This window comes from Cololabis saira, chromosome 21 (genome assembly GCF_033807715.1).
Source record: "Cololabis saira isolate AMF1-May2022 chromosome 21, fColSai1.1, whole genome shotgun sequence".
Lineage (NCBI taxonomy): Eukaryota > Metazoa > Chordata > Actinopteri > Beloniformes > Belonidae > Cololabis > Cololabis saira.
The window spans coordinates 21,522,602-21,542,191 of NC_084607.1; the positions used below are offsets into that span (position 1 = coordinate 21,522,602).

Below are 19,590 nucleotides of genomic sequence, written 5' to 3' on the forward strand. Positions count from 1 at the left end.
AAAAGAAATTCACCACGCCAGGAAGGGTGAAGGCAATCGGGTTGGCCGGTGTTCTGCCAATTTCTACTGCCAAAAAATTCTACCTAATGGTTTTCTACCTTTGTAGAGCTACAATTTTACTGTTTTACTCCCTAAACCACTTCCTTTCCCCCAAGTGGCCATCATGGTAAATAGAATGTGTTCTTAATGACCTGCCTGGTTAAATAAAGGCCAATGACTGAATGAATATCAAATAAAGCGATAGAATTTTTTTTTCTCTTTATCGTATAATGTTCACAAAGTGTAATGCAATTCATGTCATGGGTAAGTGTATTTTGAAGGATCAAATACTCAACATCCCACATGATCCATTTTACATCATGCAATAAATGATTGGCGTGGCAATCAAACTTTGAAAATCGACTGTGCACATGCGCAGAACCACAAAATAGCATTTCTCGGCAGGTAGCAAGGATTGGCAGAACACAGGCCCTGCAGATGAAGTGTCCCTTATTCATTTTTCAGGGAGTTGGCAGAGTAACCAACTTTATGCATTACTGCATGGCCATCACGAGACAAACCTAAAACAGAAGGGGGAAAGTTTATCACTCACAAAAAAGGATCAGTAGTATAAACAAATACATAATTTGTAGAGAAATACAGTTCTACAGCTTGTACATAGATTTAAATTTGAAGTTTTTAAAAATGAATGACATTTCAAATTTAGAAATCGATAACATTATTTTTTATATAGATACTATTGACAAATCAGTGTCCTTCTTGGTTAATGTCATTCTCTTACTGGCTAAATACCACATACATTGTTGTAAGTGGAGAAAAATGAAGCCCTCTTTCCATTTTTTTATAAATGATTTCAAAAGTTTTTTTGTTTCTTTAAAAAATATTAAGTCAAACAACTCTGCAAAGAAATTATTAACCGATATATCAAAGTATCTTTCATTTTAAGTCTCTTTCTGAAATGTCAATGTTATTTGCTTTAAAATGCCTTACTGTTCCTTTACTTTACTTTACTTGTCTATCTTATTTTTGTTTATATGTCTCTTGTTCATAAAACCTCCAAGATGTTCTTTTTTCTTATTATATTTCCTCTACTAGCAGTTTTGTATAAAGTGTGTTTTTCTTGTTTAAAAAGTTGTGTTCAATAAAAAAAAAAAAAAAAAAAAAAAAAAAAAAAGTTCTACAGCTTGTAATAAGCCTGAATTATGGTTCCACGTTAAATCGACGGCGTACCCATGGCGTAGGCTCTGCGTTGGTGTAACGCAGAACCATAAATCAGCCTGTCCACTTCAATGCCTTAACAGGTTTACGTCTCCGGATGTGACGTCATCACGCCCTCTTTCCGGCGTGACGCGGAGCTGCTGGTAGCTGCTGCTGCTGCCTGTCAACACCATCATCAACAGAGGACTTCTGTCCACACGGTTTTGTTTTTAGTCCTCATTCTCTGACAGTGCACCAAGTGTCCTCCATCATGCCCATGTACCAGGTAAAGTCCATCAGTGGGGGTGACATAAAGGTTGATTTGCCATCCTGCATGTACAAGTTACCAAATATCCACGCGCCGCAAGGGAACAGCTGCAGCCCCGAGCACGCGCCTCAGGTAACTGTTCATTGAATTTGGATGCTAATTTTCCAACCAGTTACTTAATAGTTTGCTCCCGTTGATGTCCGTTTTTTTTCTTTTCTTTTTTTGTCTCGCATCGGTGCAAATGCATCTTGTGCAGCGTGTTCTCCTCCAGCCCAGCTAGCTGTTAGCTGCTGGGGATCGAGGCTGATGCAACGATGCCTGCTCAGCTCCCTCCCTCCCATAGTTAATATAATACATCCATGCTCCCTCCTCACACTCATGTGCTGCAGCCAGTCAGCCTTCACACTGCAACTACAGCCTGGCCTTCTGCAGGATAACATACAACACACGACTGCACCTACACATGCAGTCATGTAAAGGAATGCGTCAGTAATATAATAGTAGAGAATACACACTAGTTTTACCTGGTGTGTGTACTACTGCCATCCATGGTGTACATTCACTTTAGCTGGGCTACGTGACAGTAATAGATGAAAGGCTTTTTCTTATAGCAAATTGATTTAACTTTCATTTTTTATTTTTACTCTGGCCACCTTGTATTGAATTGGTTTGATATTCAACACACATAAAACTTGTGATACATAACACTGATTGTTTTCATTAAACCTCATTAAATCAGCCCATAATATGATTTTATAATAATTACTCTCTTGTGATATATAGTCTAGATGACCATGAACACATCACAAGCAATATGACCAAAATCAGTGGTATGTATCACAAGTTTTATGGGTGTTGAATTCATTAAACCACATTAAATCAGCCCATATATATGATTTTTAAATCAGCCCATATATATGCCCATATATATGATTTTTTTTAATAATTACTGTTTTGTGATATATAGTCTAGATGACCATGAACACATCACAAGTGGTTTGACCAAAATCAGTGGTATGTATCACAAGTTTTATGGGTGTTGAATTCATAATATCCAATATCCAATATCAAACCAATTCAACCGCGGTGTGTACATTCACTTTAGCTGGGCTACGTGACAGTAATAGATGAAAGGCTTTTTCTTATAGCAAATTGATTTCACTTTCATTTTTTATTTTTACTCTGGCCACATTGTATTTGGGTTAGTCATATTGTATAAAAAGGAAAGAAAACACATCATTAACCTCAGTAGATATGCTAGAAAACATAAACCTATAGCAATTGAAGCAGTTGAGTCGATACTTGACAGCACCAACTATTTATGAGAGATCTGACTCTGTTTGAGTTTTCATTTTTTTTTTTTTAACCTTTATTTAACCAGGAATAATCCCATTGAGATTAAAATCTCTTTTGCAAGGGGGTCCTGGCCAAGAAGGCAGCACAATAGGTCCACATCAGTTACACATTGAACAACATTGAACAACATTGAACAACATTAACAAAACAGAACATGTGCATTCAGTAGTCAGATAGACCTTGATCCTAGCTTTAAAATCTACCAAACTTGGGAGATGATCCAATTTAAGATGACTCTGTAATTTATACCAGGAGGAGGGTGCAAATGCTTTGAAGGCCCTTTCCCCAAAAACAGTCCGCATACGAGGAATAGTATACATTATCAATCTATCGTGCCTGAGACTACAGCTTTTGGTGTTGACTTTAGGAACCAAGAGAGAACACAAATAAGGGGGCAAGTCACACTAGATGGCTTTATAAAGAAAACAATACCAGTGTTCCCATCTACGATTGTACAAAGAAGACCAGCCAACACTCTCATAAAGACTACAGTGATGAGTCTTTATGAGAGTGTTGTCCTTAGGATTTAATCATTGGATTCCTTACTCCTAGTTTAGTGTAATAATGTATGCACACCTCAACCTTTTTTCTTAACTTTTAACAATGGTGAAGTTGGAACCAATTCAGAAAATTCACTTGTTTCTTGTAGTGGTCATGGACTTAAAAGTAAGTTTAGAAAAATAAATAGTAAAATAGTTTACATTTGTGGTATGGTTTTACCCTGGAAAGCATTTCTCCTCAGTCATACTTCAGCCCTGCATCCTCCTTTCCTTCGGCCTCTGTCGGCAACAAGATAAATGTCACCTGATTGGCTTTTCCTTATCGTTGCCAATCTGTTACATTTAGCAGCATGATGCACAAACCGTGGCATAATTCTGTTGAAGACTGCCCTTAAAAGAGCCATGTGAGTGTAGGCAAATGTAATATCTTCAGGCATACACTCTGTTGCCATTAATGTATTATTACAAACTGAAAAAAGTAAATCTGAATGATTTTACTAGCAATTCAGCTGGTATTAAAATGCCTTCTTTAAATGTGTTTCGCGTGACTGCATGTGACCAACTACCCATTCTCTATGCAAATAAACACTGTCAGACAGCTCTTAGCTGAACAGCAAACATGTCAGGTATAGTTACAAGCATCTCCGTTCACATCTGTCCAGTTGTGATTGTCACCCGGGACGTTTGATAGCACCAGGTCTAAACAAGTCATCTAACATTTTCTGCAGATCAAATGGGAATTTGGCTTTGCTATTCTTTCCAGCAGGTGTGCATAATGAAAAAATTGATATTGCTGGAATAGTGTTTCTTCTGGGATTTTTTTTTTTCAGCAGCAGGGGCAGGCTCTCCGGGGAGTCGTTGCGGCGTGAAGAAACGATACTCGACTCCAGATTTTACTGTTACAAACTATTTTTTGAATAGCTGGTTGAAAATGGCCTTGAATGTTAAACAAAAAAAAAAAAATAAAACAATAAAAACTGTAGCTGCACAAAAATGGATTTTAAGGAGCGACGGCTAGGATTTAGGAATGCCCGCCCGTCCCTCCTACATGAATGTAGATGAAAATTAAAAAATATTTCATTGTAATTTTTAAATCCAGTCACCGTCAGGAGAAAAGCTCTTGACGGCTGCTTTGAATTACCAGCTGCGAGTGTTTAATGACTGTTCCTGGCCTGCATTAGACGCCCCTGCAATCAAAATTTAGTGAAGAAATTAAGTAGCAGGGGTATGCACAACCTGTTGTAAATAATCATCCACCTTTCTCGAATTTATAAGTGTGTGCTAAAGGTCACAGATTCAACAGAATGGGCCTTTAGCATAAAACAGCAGTGTAAGACTCGGCATTTATATATTAAGACAGCAGCTGATAAGATGTAGATGTGGTAAAATTGATCAAACTGAATTACAATCTCAGTGAGCCTAAGTTACTCTTGTTTCTCTCCAGAATGGTGAGGTAGACCCCGCAGTCAAGGCCCTGGAAGCCCGTCAGGATGAGATCATGAGAAAACTCTACGAGCTGAAAGCAGCGGTGGAGGGCCTTGCCAAGACGGTAACAACCCCAGATGCTGATCTGGACCTGACAGTCAGCAGCAGCCTCTCCTCACAAAGCTCCACCTCCGCAGTATTCAAAAGTACCACCGACTTGGATGCGCTACTGGGCAAGGTGAGGAATTTATCCGAGTGTCAGGGTATCAGCGTAACCAAGGGCAAGAATTACGAGATTATCAGTTATTACCTGTTTATTACCTGTTTGTGCAGGTTGTGGTGACACAGATATACTAGAAAAGTATTCTGACTAAACAGCGTTTGCCTTTTCTGTGTCTTAAGGACCTCGGTGCTCTCCGTGACATCGTCATAAATGCCAACCCAGAACAGCCCCCCCTGACTCTGCTGGTTCTCCATAGTCTGCTGTCCCAGCGCTACCGGGTGCTCTCCACCATCCACACCCACTCCTCCGTTACCAGTGTGGCACCGCAGCTCCTGTCCTGTCTCGGTCCGCGGCATGCAGACAGCCACATCCGCCACATGTTCCAGCTGGGCTTCACGCTCATATGGAAAAAAGGCGAGTTTGACAGAGACATAAATACATACAGTGTTTTTCCAAACACGTCAGTCATGGTAGTCTGGTTCATCCAATTAGTTTAAACCAACAATTTAAGTGAAACATGATAGTTGTAAACATGAACGTTTATAACATATATTTTAAAAACTGTCACTTATGGTGCTTTTCCATTAGTACCTGCTCGGCTCGCCTCACCTCGACTTGGTTTTGGCCCTTTTTCCACTAGCCGGGTAGTAGGAATGGGCGATATTTTACCGTTCATGATATACCGTCAAAAAAATTCCCCACGGCATGAATTTGTCATCTCGGAAGGAAGGAAGGAAGGAAGGAAGGAAGGAAGGAAGGAAGGAAGGAAGGAAGGAAGGAAGGAAGGAAGGAAGGAAGGAAGGAAGGAAGGAAGGAAGGAAGGAAGGAAGGAAGGAAGGAAGGAAGGAAGGAAGGAAGGAAGGAAGGAAGGAAGGAAGGAAGGAAGGAAGGAAGGAAGGAAGGAAGGAAGGGAAAAAACAAGGAAAGGAGGAGGGAAGGAAGGAAGGGGAAAAAAACAAGGAAAGAAGGAAGGCAAGGAGGAGGGAAGGAAGGAAGGAAGGAAGGGAAAAAACAAGGAAAGAAGGAAAGAAGGAAAGAAGGAAGGAAGGAAGGAAGGAAGGAAGGAAGGAAGGAAGGAAGGAAGGAAGGAAGGAAGGAAGGAAGGAAGGAAGGAACAAGGAAAGGAGGAGGGAAGGAAGGAAGGAAGGGAAAAAACAAGGAAAGGAGGAGGGAAGGAAGGAAGGAAGGGAAAAAACAAGGAAGGAAGGAAGGAAGGAAGGAAGGAAGGAAGGAAGGAAGGAAGGAAGGAAGGAAGGAAGGGAAAAAACAAGGAAAGAAGGAAAGAAGGAAGGAAGGAAGGAAGGAAGGAACAAGGAAAGGAGGAGGGAAGGAAGGAAGGAAGGGAAAAAACAAGGAAAGGAGGAGGGAAGGAAGGAAGGAAGGGAAAAAACAAGGAAACAAGGAAAGAAGGAAGGAAGGAAGGAAGGAAGGAAGGAAGGAAGGAAGGAAGGAAGGAAGGATGGATGGATGGATGGATGGATAGATGGATAGATAGATTCATTCCCGCTGATACGTTTTTGTGTAACAAACATGGTGGATCTGAGAGCGAGATAGATTTATAGTTACAAAGGTGGAGTTGAATTGGTATTTTTTTTATCGTTATCGGGATAAATGCCAGAAATGATCGTGATACATTTTTTAGTCCATACCGCCCATCCCTACTGGGTAGATACTTTTCTGTTGCTACTCTGCCGAGGATCTAAGCGTGCTGAGTCGGGCTGTATCTGACGTCATCACGCTACATGCCACCGATATGTAGGGGGGTTGGCACTCTGACGTCTGAGTCAGGATGTGGACATCAGCTGAAGAGCGACTCTGGTGTTACTTCTTCTTGTTCATTTTATTCGACAGGCAATGGCAGCACAAAAGTCTGATCCGTGGTCCAACTCTGAGGTGCAAATGTTCATAAACCTGGGGGCTCTAGGGATCTAGATGGGGCGATAAGGAACGAAAAGATCTACCAGTCTATCAGTCCACAGCTGCCCACAACTACCAACAGCAGCGCCGAGATGATAAACAAAAAATGAAAAAGCCTCGCCGCTTGAAGCTTCTCTCGCTCTAATTTTTTAACTTGATATCGAACACAGACCCAGCAGCAGATATATCATCTCCATGTTCTACATCTTTAGTGTTGTCTTCTTCGTTTGTGTCACACAATTAAGTACGTCACAGCAGCTTCGCTCCAACCCGCCTACTTCTGATCCGGGTCCTATTGTTACTGAAAAAGAAAACTAGGCCAAGTTGAGTCGAGATGAGTCGAGCCGAGTAAGTACTAGAGGAAAAGCGCCATTAGTGTACTTTGCAACAGTGATTTGCTGGATACAAACTGGCATAAAGCTGCTTGTGAATCGCAGGTGAAATACAAACACAAGGCATCCGTGCAGAACTACAACTTTGATGCTTTACTTGTTGCCCGTGATGTGTGTAGGAGGATCGCTGCTTTGTTTTCCTATTAAACTAAAAGTCAATTACTCACACACTGTCTACCTTGCCACAATAATTACAGCAAGTGGTTTACACATAAGCATTAATGTAGGCGTTTAGCTTCCCTCTGTGATTAAGAGGTCTCGTCGTATTTGAGCAATGCTTGTAATCATCACGAACAGGGATGTATTTTAATGGACCAGAATCACCTATTAATTTGAAAGCCACTTAGGTAAAACTTTTCAGATTGTCTGTAATTATGTAGTTTTGCCTTTTAGAATAATTTCATTCAACACTTTGTTATAGTTATATTAATCATGACATGACAAAAGCTTGATAGTAATGGTGCATGTTTGTTCGGTCCGCCCACAGTTCCCAAGTTGGAAATGAAGTTCAGCGTCCGTAACATGTGTCCCATCGAGGGTGAGGCCAACGTTGCCCGCTTCCTCTTCAAGCTGCTGGCTCCCTACCCCAGTGACCCCGCTCTCGCCACGCTGGTGGACAGCTGGGTGGACACGGCTTTCTTCCAGCTGGCAGAAGGCAGTTCCAAGGAGCGCGCCGCCGTCCTGCGGGCCCTCAACTCGGCTCTGGGCCGCGGCCACTGGCTAGCAGGAGCGGAGTTCTCCCTGGCCGACGTGGCCTGCTACTGCTGCGTGATGCAGACCGGCTCAGCCTCCTCCGCACCTGCGAATGTCCAACGCTGGATCAAGTCTTGCGAGAACCTGGGCCACTTCAGCCCTGCCAAGCTACTTCTGCAGTGACCAGGGAATGTCCTGGGACCAGACACCAGAGGCACAGTGAAAGAAGGGCATTAGAATAATAAAATATCTCAGCCCTGTCTGGAACTTCTTCTCATACTTCCCCCCCTGCTGTAGTATATCATTGCACTGACGGAAAGCAGCCGATGGTTAAAATAACTTACAGGTATTTATCTCTACCATGCTGCTTTTATACAACTCAGATACGGGGGTTGTATTCTACAAGGGGGGGAAGTATGGAGAGGAACGTTGTAGACAAAGGCTTGGTGATGTGTTGAGTAACAGTACTGACAGAGGTGTTTGGTGAACACACACTGCACACCCTCCACCCACTTTGTGCCTAAAAGAATCCTGTTCTAAATGTGTGTCCATCTGTGGTGACAGGTATTACCACGTGTTTTCACAAGTAATACATTGTACCGTTGTTTTTCTTAAATATTAAATCTTCAAATTTGGATCAAACTTGATGTCAGGTTTGTTTTATTTGAGATTGAGATTTCTTAAAAAAAACTATGCAAGTGTCTACAGTGTGTCCACGTGTCCTGCTGATGAAACTAGAAGCATTGGACTCTTTTATGGGCTGATATTACATGACGCCTCAGTGGAATAAGTTCTTCAGTTTTTAAAGTTTCAAGATTTAAATCGGATATTTAAATCAGATAGATGGTTTGCTGAGGCCCGTGTGCTAGTTTGTTTTTGTTCATCGCAGCAGCAGCGCTGTGTATTCTACGTCAGCTGCTAAAGTAGAGGAATTATAGAAATGCCAAACATTTTACTTTTTTTTTTTCTTTTTATGAATTCCTAACATTAGTTTTTTCAATACGAGTATTTATTAAACAAAAAGTAAGAAGTAATCAGCTTCAAAATCTTTTTTTTGTCACGTGTTTAAGTTACTTATAAACATTTATGCTTTAATGCCTGTCAAATTTAAAATACAGGACTGTCTCAGAAAATTAGAATATTATGATTTTCTGTAATGCAATTACAAAAACAAAAATGTCATACATTCTGGATTCATTACAAATCAACTGAAATATAACAAGCCTTTTATTATTTTAATATTGCTGATCATGGCTTACAGCTTAAGAAAACTCAAATATCCTATCTCAAAATATTAGAATATTCTGGGAATCTTAATCTTAAACTGTAAGCCATAATCAGCAATATTATAATATATATATATAATATATAATAATAAAAGGCTTGCAATATTTCAGTTGATTTGTAATGAATCCAGAATGTATGACATTTTTGTTTTTTTAATTGCATTACAGAAAATAAAGAACTTTATCACAATATTCAAATTTTCTGAGACAGTCCTGTACATTCATGTTAATTTTATACTGGAATTAAAAGAACCTGGAATTTTGGCTTCAACACTGTCCACATTTATTTTTTGTTTCATTATGAATACATTAGGTAATTTATGCATTTGTTTATTTCATTATGGAAGTGGAACAAAGGTCCCAGAAGTTCATCATGACCAGTTTGATACAGCAGGCATTAAAAGGTTAATAATCTATGAATATTTTTTTGGCATCAAAAATAATACACAATATAAACGAATGTACCACTGAATGACAAATTGGTAGGGAGGTTTTTCTGGTCCACAAATGTTTTTTCTTAAAATAAGAGATCACCTCAGAAAGACTACTCTGACTTTAAACTTTAAACTTCATAAAGTTGCTTCATTTACAAAGTAATTTTTTGCACTTGTACCAAACTGCAGTTCCCCCCTTTACTGCGATTGTTTTTACTGCCATAACTATATATTTTCTAATAAATTTTGTTCTCTGCTGATATCTTTCACATTTATACCATGTATTTTGTTTTACTGTAAAATCAGTTGTGTGCACTACGTCATCACCAGTGGAGGTTCCCCGCAGCTCACTGCTGTGTCTTCATCTCTCTACAATCTGCAAAAGGTGGAGTCAGTAAAAATCAATACTCAAATTTGAATAATTCAAGATCCATATATTCAGTGATGTTGAAAAAAAAGACAGTTTGTTACAGGGATTATCGTGCTCTCTTTTGGCTTGGTTCTGGCGCTGTGTGTCTGACAGCGTTGGTCCAGACAGAGCCTCGTCACTGTGATTATGTTCTCTGACAGCTTCCTGTTCATATCCAGGCAGCTGTCAGACAATACAAAAGCCCTCAGCTGGAAATCTGAACACATGGTGAGGAATGCACTTGGGACTGTGCAGCAGTGGGATTTTGGCTCTGCATTGTCCTGACACGAACACGGGCGCCTTCAAAGCGCCAATCGGTATCTGTCGACGCAGCTAGAGCTGCATGAAAATAAGGCACCGTGATCCCCACACTGACGCTAATCAAATTACTTGAGGCTTTTGATCGGTTTTCATGGAAAAAAGCTGAGACGCACACAATAAGGGATTTTTTTTCCTTTTGTCTTCATATATATGTATATAAAAAACATACAGACAGGAGATGCATTCTCACTGAACAGCTGTAGAAAAAAATAGCATAACTGACAGACGAAAATCACTTCAGTTTAACCTGGTGGCTACTTCATGTCACAATAACAGCACAGAGAAAAATATGCTTTAGTCAATCCATTCATTCTAAATGCCAGTGTCCACGATTGTCAATTAAAGGTTTTCACCAGGTCATCTATAACCGGAGGATGCGAGTTATGCCAATTAGAGCATTGAGGGGAGGAGTATTAGAAAACACTGCTGGGTTAAAGTGCATGACATTACATATCACTCAGTTGTCCTGTGAAGATTTTAGCACATTATGGTTTGAGTCTGAATCTGTGGAAAGGCAGAGGGAAAGAGAAAGTCACTCTGTGGACAAAGAGCACACATTGCTGTTGTATCTCAAAAGCTGAATACGTTCAAAGTAGTCATCGGTCAGAAAGTTTCTCTGTGACGTGACCAGGTTGCTTTTCTGGCTGAAGAGACGCTGGACGGGGGCCGTGGATGGCAGCGTGGTGTTGTACTTAAGGAAAAGCTGCTTCACTCTGGGGAAATCTTGCAGGCACTCGAGGCTCTTCCCCGTTCCCTCCACGTACTTGGTGATCTCCTCCATCACCCCCCGCTCCTGGATCTGAGTGGTCGTCTTGGCAGACCCGTAGCTGAAGAAGTCGTCCTCGGATACGATGGTGGACAGATTACGACTGGTGTTTGCCTCCGTCACGTTACAGGGGTCCACCTGGGATGCTTCTGTGGCCAGCAGAGAGCACATCTCCTCCCTCTCGGAGGCCGGCATCCACCACAGGCGGAACTGAGGTGTGGTCGCCGTAGCGATCTTTGCCTCCGTGCTGGAGAACAACTCCTGGAACCGCAGGTCGATAGCCATCACTATGGTTTTGATGACATCGCTGAAGTAGTTTGCTGCATCCTTCTGCTCATTTAACTTGTTTTTCAAACTGAGGACGGTCGGGATGACCAGACCCAGGTAGCATTTCTGCTCCGCTTGGAACAGTTCGAGTGCAAACGCCAGCGGGTGGAACACGGAAACGTATTCCTTCAGGAAGGCCATCTCCTCCGCCTGCAGGCGAGGAACCTCCAGGCGGGCACAGAGCTCCGTCAGCTCGCGCTCACTGAGCAGGACGATCTTCTGCAAAGCACAGTACTCCATACTCCAGCGTATAACCGCGGGGACAACGAGAGTCATTTTTCCTATCTCTTCTGCAGCATCCATGCCTACCTGGAGAAAGTGGCATTTGCTCCAAATGGAAAACACTTTTGCCATTGTGCTGTAATGCAGCTGGCACATGGGCCCCTGTGACACGGCCTGCCAAAAGTCCTCAGTGACAATCTGCTCCAAGGTGTGTGATGGGCAGCGCTGCACGGAGGGCAGAAACAGGAGCATGTCCTGCTCCGGCTCCCCCTCGAGAACAGAGCTCACGTTCTCGTAGAACCCGATGTCATCGTCGCTTTCCTTGCTGTCTAATGCAAACTCTCTAAACACGCTGATAAACGGGCTGCCATTGTCAGTGACGGTGGTCTGGACTTTACTCTCAATATTATACGCCACATGGATGTCATGTATCCGCCCAGCGATGGAGTCATACGTGATCCTTCCCTGCAGCCGTGCAAACCCCAGAGCTGCAGACTTCCTCTCCAGCGTCTCCGTGTCTATCCAGTGACAGGTCATCCCGAAGAAGCTTCTGTTGTTGGCCGTCCAGATGTCTGCCGTGGTGCACACGTACTGGATGCCGCTGAGTTTGGCCATGAGCTCTTCCCGCATCCTGGAGAAACTTTGGTCCACCTTTGTGAACAGGGTCACCCTGTCCATGGCTTTCAGCCCTTCAGTCAAACCTGCGATCAGCTTCTGGAAGCCGGGCTGCTCCAGCACATAGAACGACAGACAGTCCTCCACAATGAAGCTGAAGATGAGGTCGTCGATCTTTGATTGGGTCAGGCATTTGGAGATGATTTCTGCTTTAAGCTTCTTCAGCTGACAGTGTCTGCTCTCCTCGCCGTTGTACTCCTCTTTTTTCCTCCCTCTCTTGGCATCAGGCCTGGCTTCACAGCCCAAGTGTGTTCTCTGAAACACAAAAGTGACACTGGTTTAAGGTTGGCGTGCCTCTGCAACGATTAAACTTTATATCAGTTTGTAAACTTTTACAGAAAACAAGTAAAAGTCACATGCACAATTAGGGTTGCCACCCGTCCGGTAAAATACGGAATTGTCCTTTATTTGAGAAAAAAATGTTGCGTCCCGTATTGAACTAATACGGGACGCGATTTGTCCTGTATTTTCATTAACGCCCCATACACACGTCTGTCACACACACATCTACACTAAATTTACCAATACTGAACAAAATAAAAACACAGGAAACATTAAGGCCAGCAAAATCTTTGTGGCAGGACAACAGGACCTGCTGCGCTGTGTATATTATAGTTGAATTATTGAAATAAATTAACTTTTACACAGTATTCTAGTTGAATTATTGAAATAAATTAACTTTTACACTATTTGCTAGTTGAATTATTGAAATAAATTAACTTTTACACTATTTGCTAGTTGAATTATTGAAATAAATTAACTTTTACACCATATTCTAGTTGAATTATTGAAATAAATGAACTTTTACACCATATTCTAGTTGAATTATTGAAATAAGTTAACTTTTACACCATATTCTAGTTGAATTGTTGAAATAAATTAACTTTTACACCATATTCTTCACCTGTAGGCTATATTATACATCTTGGCTGATGTGGACATACATAGAATAGGAGGATATTTCAGTTACTAGTATGGTTGGTTGTCTGTACAGTCATGCAAGTTCAATGCTATTAAAGCACTTTCAACTTTAAATCAAAGCATTTTGTTTTTTCATATAAAATAAACACTTTTTTATGCAATTTAGAAGTTTTGGGGCTTTTTTTTGGCTCCTGCGCTGCTGAAATTGGGTGTCCCTTATTTCTATTTCTGAAAACCCTATGCACAATCATACTGACTAAGCAGCTGCTTTAAAATGCTCAGCAAAGTTGAGCATGCATGCAGCTCCTGCAGCGCCTGCAGCGCCATGACTGCATGTAACGCTGTTAGTCACGCGGGCGGCGGTTCATTCATTGACTCTTTTAAACATTAACACAATGTAAACACCAGCTCGGTGAAGCAGCGCTGCTTTCTGGGACTTACGTCTAAATGCTTCTTTAGGTTTGATGTGGAGGTTTTCGACGTGGACAGCAGATTAACCCTCGGCAAACAAAGATTACATTGCACGATGATATTTTTCCCCTGATCTGCCTTGTACGTGAAATGGTGGCGATAACGCCAAGTATTAATGGCCGATTTGGTTTCCATGCTGGTTTCTTGATGATCCACATCCATTTCGGACCCTGTTTCTAGCACCACTGCCGCGTGGAAATGTAACAAAAGTATCGTAATCCAATTTAGTAATCGTGATTACACGTAAAGTAACGATGGCGGTGGAGAAATCCTCGTGAAAAAGGGGGCAGGCTTTGTTCGCTCAGAGCTCAGCAAATGAAGGAGGAGGGGACGGCGACGTCACTGGCTGTTTCCGCGCATGCGCAGCAGCGCTTGGACAGAAACCACACGGAGAAGAAGAACGCATGCGTTTGATGCCACAACATGACGTCACCGTTAATATCTTGTAATTTTCACTCACCACGATAGAGCTTAACTTAAAACTGGTTATCCTTAAAATTGAAGGTTCCTTCTCTAAACATTTCCCACATCTTATTATATATAGACAATCAAAGCTCGTCCAACTCTAATATCATAAATATTGTCATACTTTTAGCCAAATATCACATCCACTGTAGTAAATGGAGAGGTAACACACCCTCTTTTTCCTGTTTTATGAATTAATTTAAATTGTATTATTCAGCATTACTCAGACTAAAAGACTGGAAGGCAGATAGGATGATCTCTTACATGATTTCTAAATCACTACTCCTCTAAGCTACTCTCATTGTGTTGTTTAGCTCCTCTGATTTTCTTTTGGTTTGGTCTTATGTCATTATCATTGCACTTGCCCATTTAATTTATATTTAAACAATTATATGCCCCCTAGTCCTTTTTCTTTCTTGTTTTGTGTATTTATGTTGTTTTGTTTTTGTTATTGTTCTTCATGTAGCATTACAAAGAAGAATTTGAAGTAGACTTGTGTTTCCTCTACGAGAGTTTGTATTGTTGTATTGTTTGTATTGGTGTCTTTGTTAATAAAGAAAGTGAAAAAAAAAAAGAGAGTTTAACTTGATTAATCAATTCTCTAATGCTTCAGAATTAAGACTAAATATGGCTAAATGTGAAATTTTATCCTTGCACAACTGCAATGACTCATTTATTGAAAATATACCTGTAAAGGAATCTGTCCAGGCAACATTTAAACTTCTCAAACAGAATAAATAAAAATAAATCCATCTAATACCTGGCTTCAAAGAGATCTGTCTGTTCTGGGTAGAGTCCTTCTCTCTAAAGTGGAAAGCCTATCCCGTTTTGTGTATCCATCATTATCCCTTTTTGTGAATAATTCAACAGCCACACAAATTAACAACATTTTTTTGAATTTCATTTGGAAGAACAAACCAAACAAAATTAAAAAAGGTGTACTTTCTAACTGCAAAGCAGAAGGTGGTCTGGAAGTCTTAGACTTCATTGATATTATTAACACCTTCAAAGTTAACTGGATAAAAAAAAAAGTCTCATAAACCCATAATACTCTTCATCCCAAACCACATCTTTAATAGATTAGGAGGCCTGGCTTTTCTCTTGAAATGTTACTGGACAAAATTCCATCAGCAAGCCCTTCTAGCTTGGAAGTTGTTTTTGTCCACAATTTCTCACCCCACAAAGCTCTTCTCTGGAATAACAGCAATGGCCGGGTTTCCCAGATCAGTTAAGTAGTTCTTAACAGCGAAAGACTTCTTTCAAACCTTCTTAAGGAGCCTGTGAAAGAAAATCGCGTTTCCCAGAGTCGCTCTTAGCTTAAGTATCTCTTTCATTAAGAAGGAAATGAAAGATGCTGCTGACCCAGTCTTTCCAACCATCTTAGTGAACAAAGACTCACAGATCCAGCCGCGTCAGGCAAATCAATATCACACCAAGCAATGAGATATTAAAACAATGCACCCCGCACAAATTTTGATTTATTTTATACTTTAGATTTATATTGTTTAGCATTTATTGGTGACAGCAAAGGGGAAAAAAAAGAAAAATAAGGAATAACAAGTGTGTTCCTGTATATGCTTTTTGCGCACAAATAAAACGATCATCATGAATATCATTTATTTGATAATTTGGCTGCTATACAGCATGTTCTCTCTGCAAATCAACCGCGTCGCCGTGCGCGAAGCAGAACTGTTTATATGAACGCATTCGTGCGTCAGCACTTCAGTCCCCTGGACGTGTGTCGGACCGGGCTGTCAGGCAGCCGGGACACCTGCGCCGTGCCCGAGCCCGAGCCCCTATGTGATGACAGGGAAGCAGCAGCTGAAGAACGAGATCCTTTGATGAATCGTTCATACAGTCTCAAATATAATCAATGGTGTCGGTTTATATTAAAGAATCTTTTTGCCCAGAAGAAAAAAGAGCGAAGACAGCGACCCATAACTATTTTCTTCTCTTGAAAAAACCCACCTGCCGACTCGCGCTGTATACAGCGCGAGTCGGGATGCAGCATCATTCAGAAGAGGAGGAATACGTGCGAGGCGGGGATGATCTCTGCAATCTGAAGCCCTCTATAATTGTAAAAAGAATTTCACTTATCACGGGTTCTTTTTGGAACATAACCCCTGCGAAAAACCAGGGTTTGCTGTAATTCCACGTTGCGATTTGCGAAACTCGCCTTCTCTTGGCTCATGTTTTTGAACGCACACACACGCCCACCCCGTTTACTCCCGGTCTCCGTGTGTGGGGAAAAAAAGCCTCACTGTAGCCAGAAATAACGGAGTAACACACCGTTTGGATGAAAAAGGGTCATTGAATTATATTTATCATCTTAATTTTTTATTATAACGCACAGGCAGCAGTGAATTAGTGCGTTAGGCAGCAGTGCTGCGTGTGAAAATGCGCTGATAGTGATGGGTGATCGATTTGCCTGGCATCGATTCATTTGGTTTCAGAACCGGACAGCTGCTCCAAAGAGCGTCTGAAAGAGCGAAACTAAAGGACGGTGTTAAGAAGTCATCTGGGAAACACCCGTATCTTAGGATTCTCTCTTAGTTCAAACCTTCTTTGAACCTCTCTTAAATCCTTAAGAGAGGTTGGATCTGGGAAACCCGGCCAATGTCTTTATCAGAAACACATCCTTGTTTCTACATAAATGGTTTGAAAAGAACATTAACCATATTCTCCAACTCTTTGATGAATCTGGCAATATACTTTTTTATGAACACTTTATGTCTGTACATAGTTTCCCTGTTCCCTTTAGAATGTAATACTGTAACCCGTGCTATTTCGAAATATTCAATTCAACTTGTGAAAAACCACCTGAGTTATAGTAATTTTACGAAAGCGCTACCTGCATTAATGTTATGTAGAATAGAACTAACAGATAAAAAGTGTAATAACAAGCATATACGCCAGTGTTTTCAAAAAAAGAACCAAGTTATTCCTAGAGGTAAATTCTATTGTCGATCTCACATTGAAGACATAAACTGGAGAAGAGCCTGGCTCCTACCACATAAATATTGCATTCCAAACAAAGCAAAAGAAATCCACTTCAAAATTCTACACAACATATACCCTGTCAACTGTATCACTGCTAAATTTACAGATTTTAATGACTCCTGTACTTTTTGTAATAACGAAACAGAAACATCTCTGCATTTATTTTTTCACTGTGACATATCCAAAAAATATTGTGATCTTGAGTTTCATTTTTTCCATGCTGCTAAATCTGTTTATTTACTTAACATTAAATATATTATTTGTTACTTTGATTATCCTAAAGATCGTGCTCTTGAACACCTTTTTTCATCATTATTAAGGCTAAATTCTTTATTCACAAACAAAAATTTGCTGGTGCTACTCCTAAATTTGCCCCTTTTCTACTAGAATGAAATTCTCTCATTAAATCTCTTTATTTGATAAACAACAAAAAAAGCAATATATTTTTAATCAACTATGAAAGGTTTTTCCCTGTATCCTCTGACTAACCTTTTATTTATAACTGTCTTGACCTTTCCTTATTGTTTTCTATGCATTGATTCAATTCCTCATACCTGTTTTATTCTTCTGTTTTATTTATTTATTTTATTCTCTATTTATTTACTTACTCATCTTTATTATAATTATTGTTATTATTATTATTACTGTTACTTTCATTATCTATATTATGAATTCTTATTCATACTAGATATTTTTATAATTTACTCCATCATTGTATGTGCTGTTCCACACTATTGTATACCTTGATGGTGTTTGTATAGCAAGATTTGCTAATAAAGTTAAAAAAAACAAAACTCCCCACGATAGAGCATACCTGTCAAGTTTTGGATTTAAAAATAAGGGACATTTTCCACCACTCGTTGTCCCACCAGCCCAACCGAGGTCCAGTATTACATTTTAAGACAGATTTAAGAGAAATCTAAAATAACTACCTGTCAACCACTTACAAACTACAATTATGTGCTCAGAATCTCATAGGTCGACCTTTGTTGACACTGAAATGCTGTGGACATTCATATGTATGTAATTCCTATAATAGAGCTTAAATGAACACACAAAAAGGGAATTAAAGCACACTTATTTATTTAAAATATTTTCAGTGTATATACATATTCATTGTCTTCAAGTGAAACATTTACATGTTTTTTAATTTGTAGTTTTCACTCATGTGGCTCTCTGGCATTCACTGACTGATGGCACAGACACATGTTTCTGAGCCCCATCCTGTAAATTCAGTATCCCATTTTTAGATATTACACGAAGTCTTCGCTTTTTTAGCAGAAAAGTCTTCTCTTGCGTTACATCCATCTATCTGATTTGTTGTTCCGAGTTTGTTCCTGTGTCGTTTTCCCGGCCAAAACGGGAGACTTGACAGGTATGCGATAGAGGGGTCTCTCCTGATGAGAGGTCACTATCATTATCAAGAAACACTAAGAATAAAACCCCTTCTAATGATAAATGGACTTGATATATTGGATTTAAAATGCAACAACAATCATATACGTAATACATTTTATGAAAAGAGGAAAATAACTCCTCGAGGGAAGGCATTTTGGGATAACATCTTTACGGACACTGAGTGGAAGAAAGCCTGGACATTGCCTTATAAGTATTGTATCTCCAATAAAATTAAAGAGGTTCACATTAAAATTCTGCACACTATATATCCAACAAATGTATATTTTTCAAAATTCTTAAATATTAAAAATAACTGCAGGTTTGCAACTTATTTATTCTACCACTGTGCTCGATCTTTCAATTTCTGGTCTCAATTTGAACAATATATAGTGTCTAAAATCAAGATAAACATCTCAATTGACTGTAGGAGTGTCATATTTTATTTTGTCCATGATGAAAATTACATCACTTTTATTATAAACCTGTTCATTCTGTATGGCAAATTTCACATACACAAATGTAAATACTCCAAAACTCCACCCCACTTTAAAGGTTTCTTACTTGAGTTTAAAGAGTACATTAAATCCCTTAAACTTATTGGCCCCAAACAAAGTATAACATCCACTGATATATACGAGAAGTTTTTTTTAAAGATGAATACTGTATTTACATTGTATTTATTTATTTTTTTCATTTACTTTTTTTTTCCTCTCTCTTTTGCATATTTTATTTATTCACTTGTTTATGTGTCATTCTCCCTACTTTTGTTAATTTCACTGGAATTGTATATTTATTTTTTTGTTACATATATATTGGAGCACTTGTCTGATGTTCTTTGTACCTTATATGACTTCTTCTCAATAAAAAAAATAAATAAATAAATCACCACGATAGAGGTGATTTTTACGATTACGTATTACGTAA

General features: G+C 39.8%; 2 protein-coding genes across 3 annotated transcripts; one reads left to right on the top strand and one right to left on the bottom strand.

The window, feature by feature from the left end:
* The first annotated feature begins 1,332 nt into the window (after nucleotides 1–1,332).
* Nucleotides 1,333–8,613, top strand: aimp2 (aminoacyl tRNA synthetase complex interacting multifunctional protein 2). 2 transcript variants are annotated; one of them, XM_061711154.1, is made up of 4 exons: nucleotides 1,333–1,597; nucleotides 4,766–4,984; nucleotides 5,149–5,383; nucleotides 7,766–8,613. In XM_061711154.1, the coding sequence occupies exons 1-4, from the start codon at nucleotides 1,469–1,471 to the stop codon at nucleotides 8,152–8,154; spliced, it is 972 nt and encodes a 323-aa protein (XP_061567138.1). In that variant the 5' UTR covers nucleotides 1,333–1,468; the 3' UTR covers nucleotides 8,155–8,613. The 2 variants fall into 2 exon arrangements, with proteins under 2 accessions (XP_061567138.1, XP_061567139.1); XM_061711155.1 differs by having other exon boundaries at nucleotides 1,333–1,483.
* A 1,408-nt stretch (nucleotides 8,614–10,021) lies between these two features.
* On the bottom strand, nucleotides 10,022–14,099 carry zgc:161969 (uncharacterized protein LOC569044 homolog). Its single transcript, XM_061712398.1, has 2 exons — nucleotides 13,774–14,099; nucleotides 10,022–12,666 (listed from the first exon to the last, which is right to left on the bottom strand). The coding sequence occupies exons 1-2, from the start codon at nucleotides 13,963–13,965 to the stop codon at nucleotides 10,954–10,956; spliced, it is 1,905 nt and encodes a 634-aa protein (XP_061568382.1). The 5' UTR covers nucleotides 13,966–14,099; the 3' UTR covers nucleotides 10,022–10,953.
* Between the last annotated feature and the right edge of the window lie 5,491 nt (nucleotides 14,100–19,590).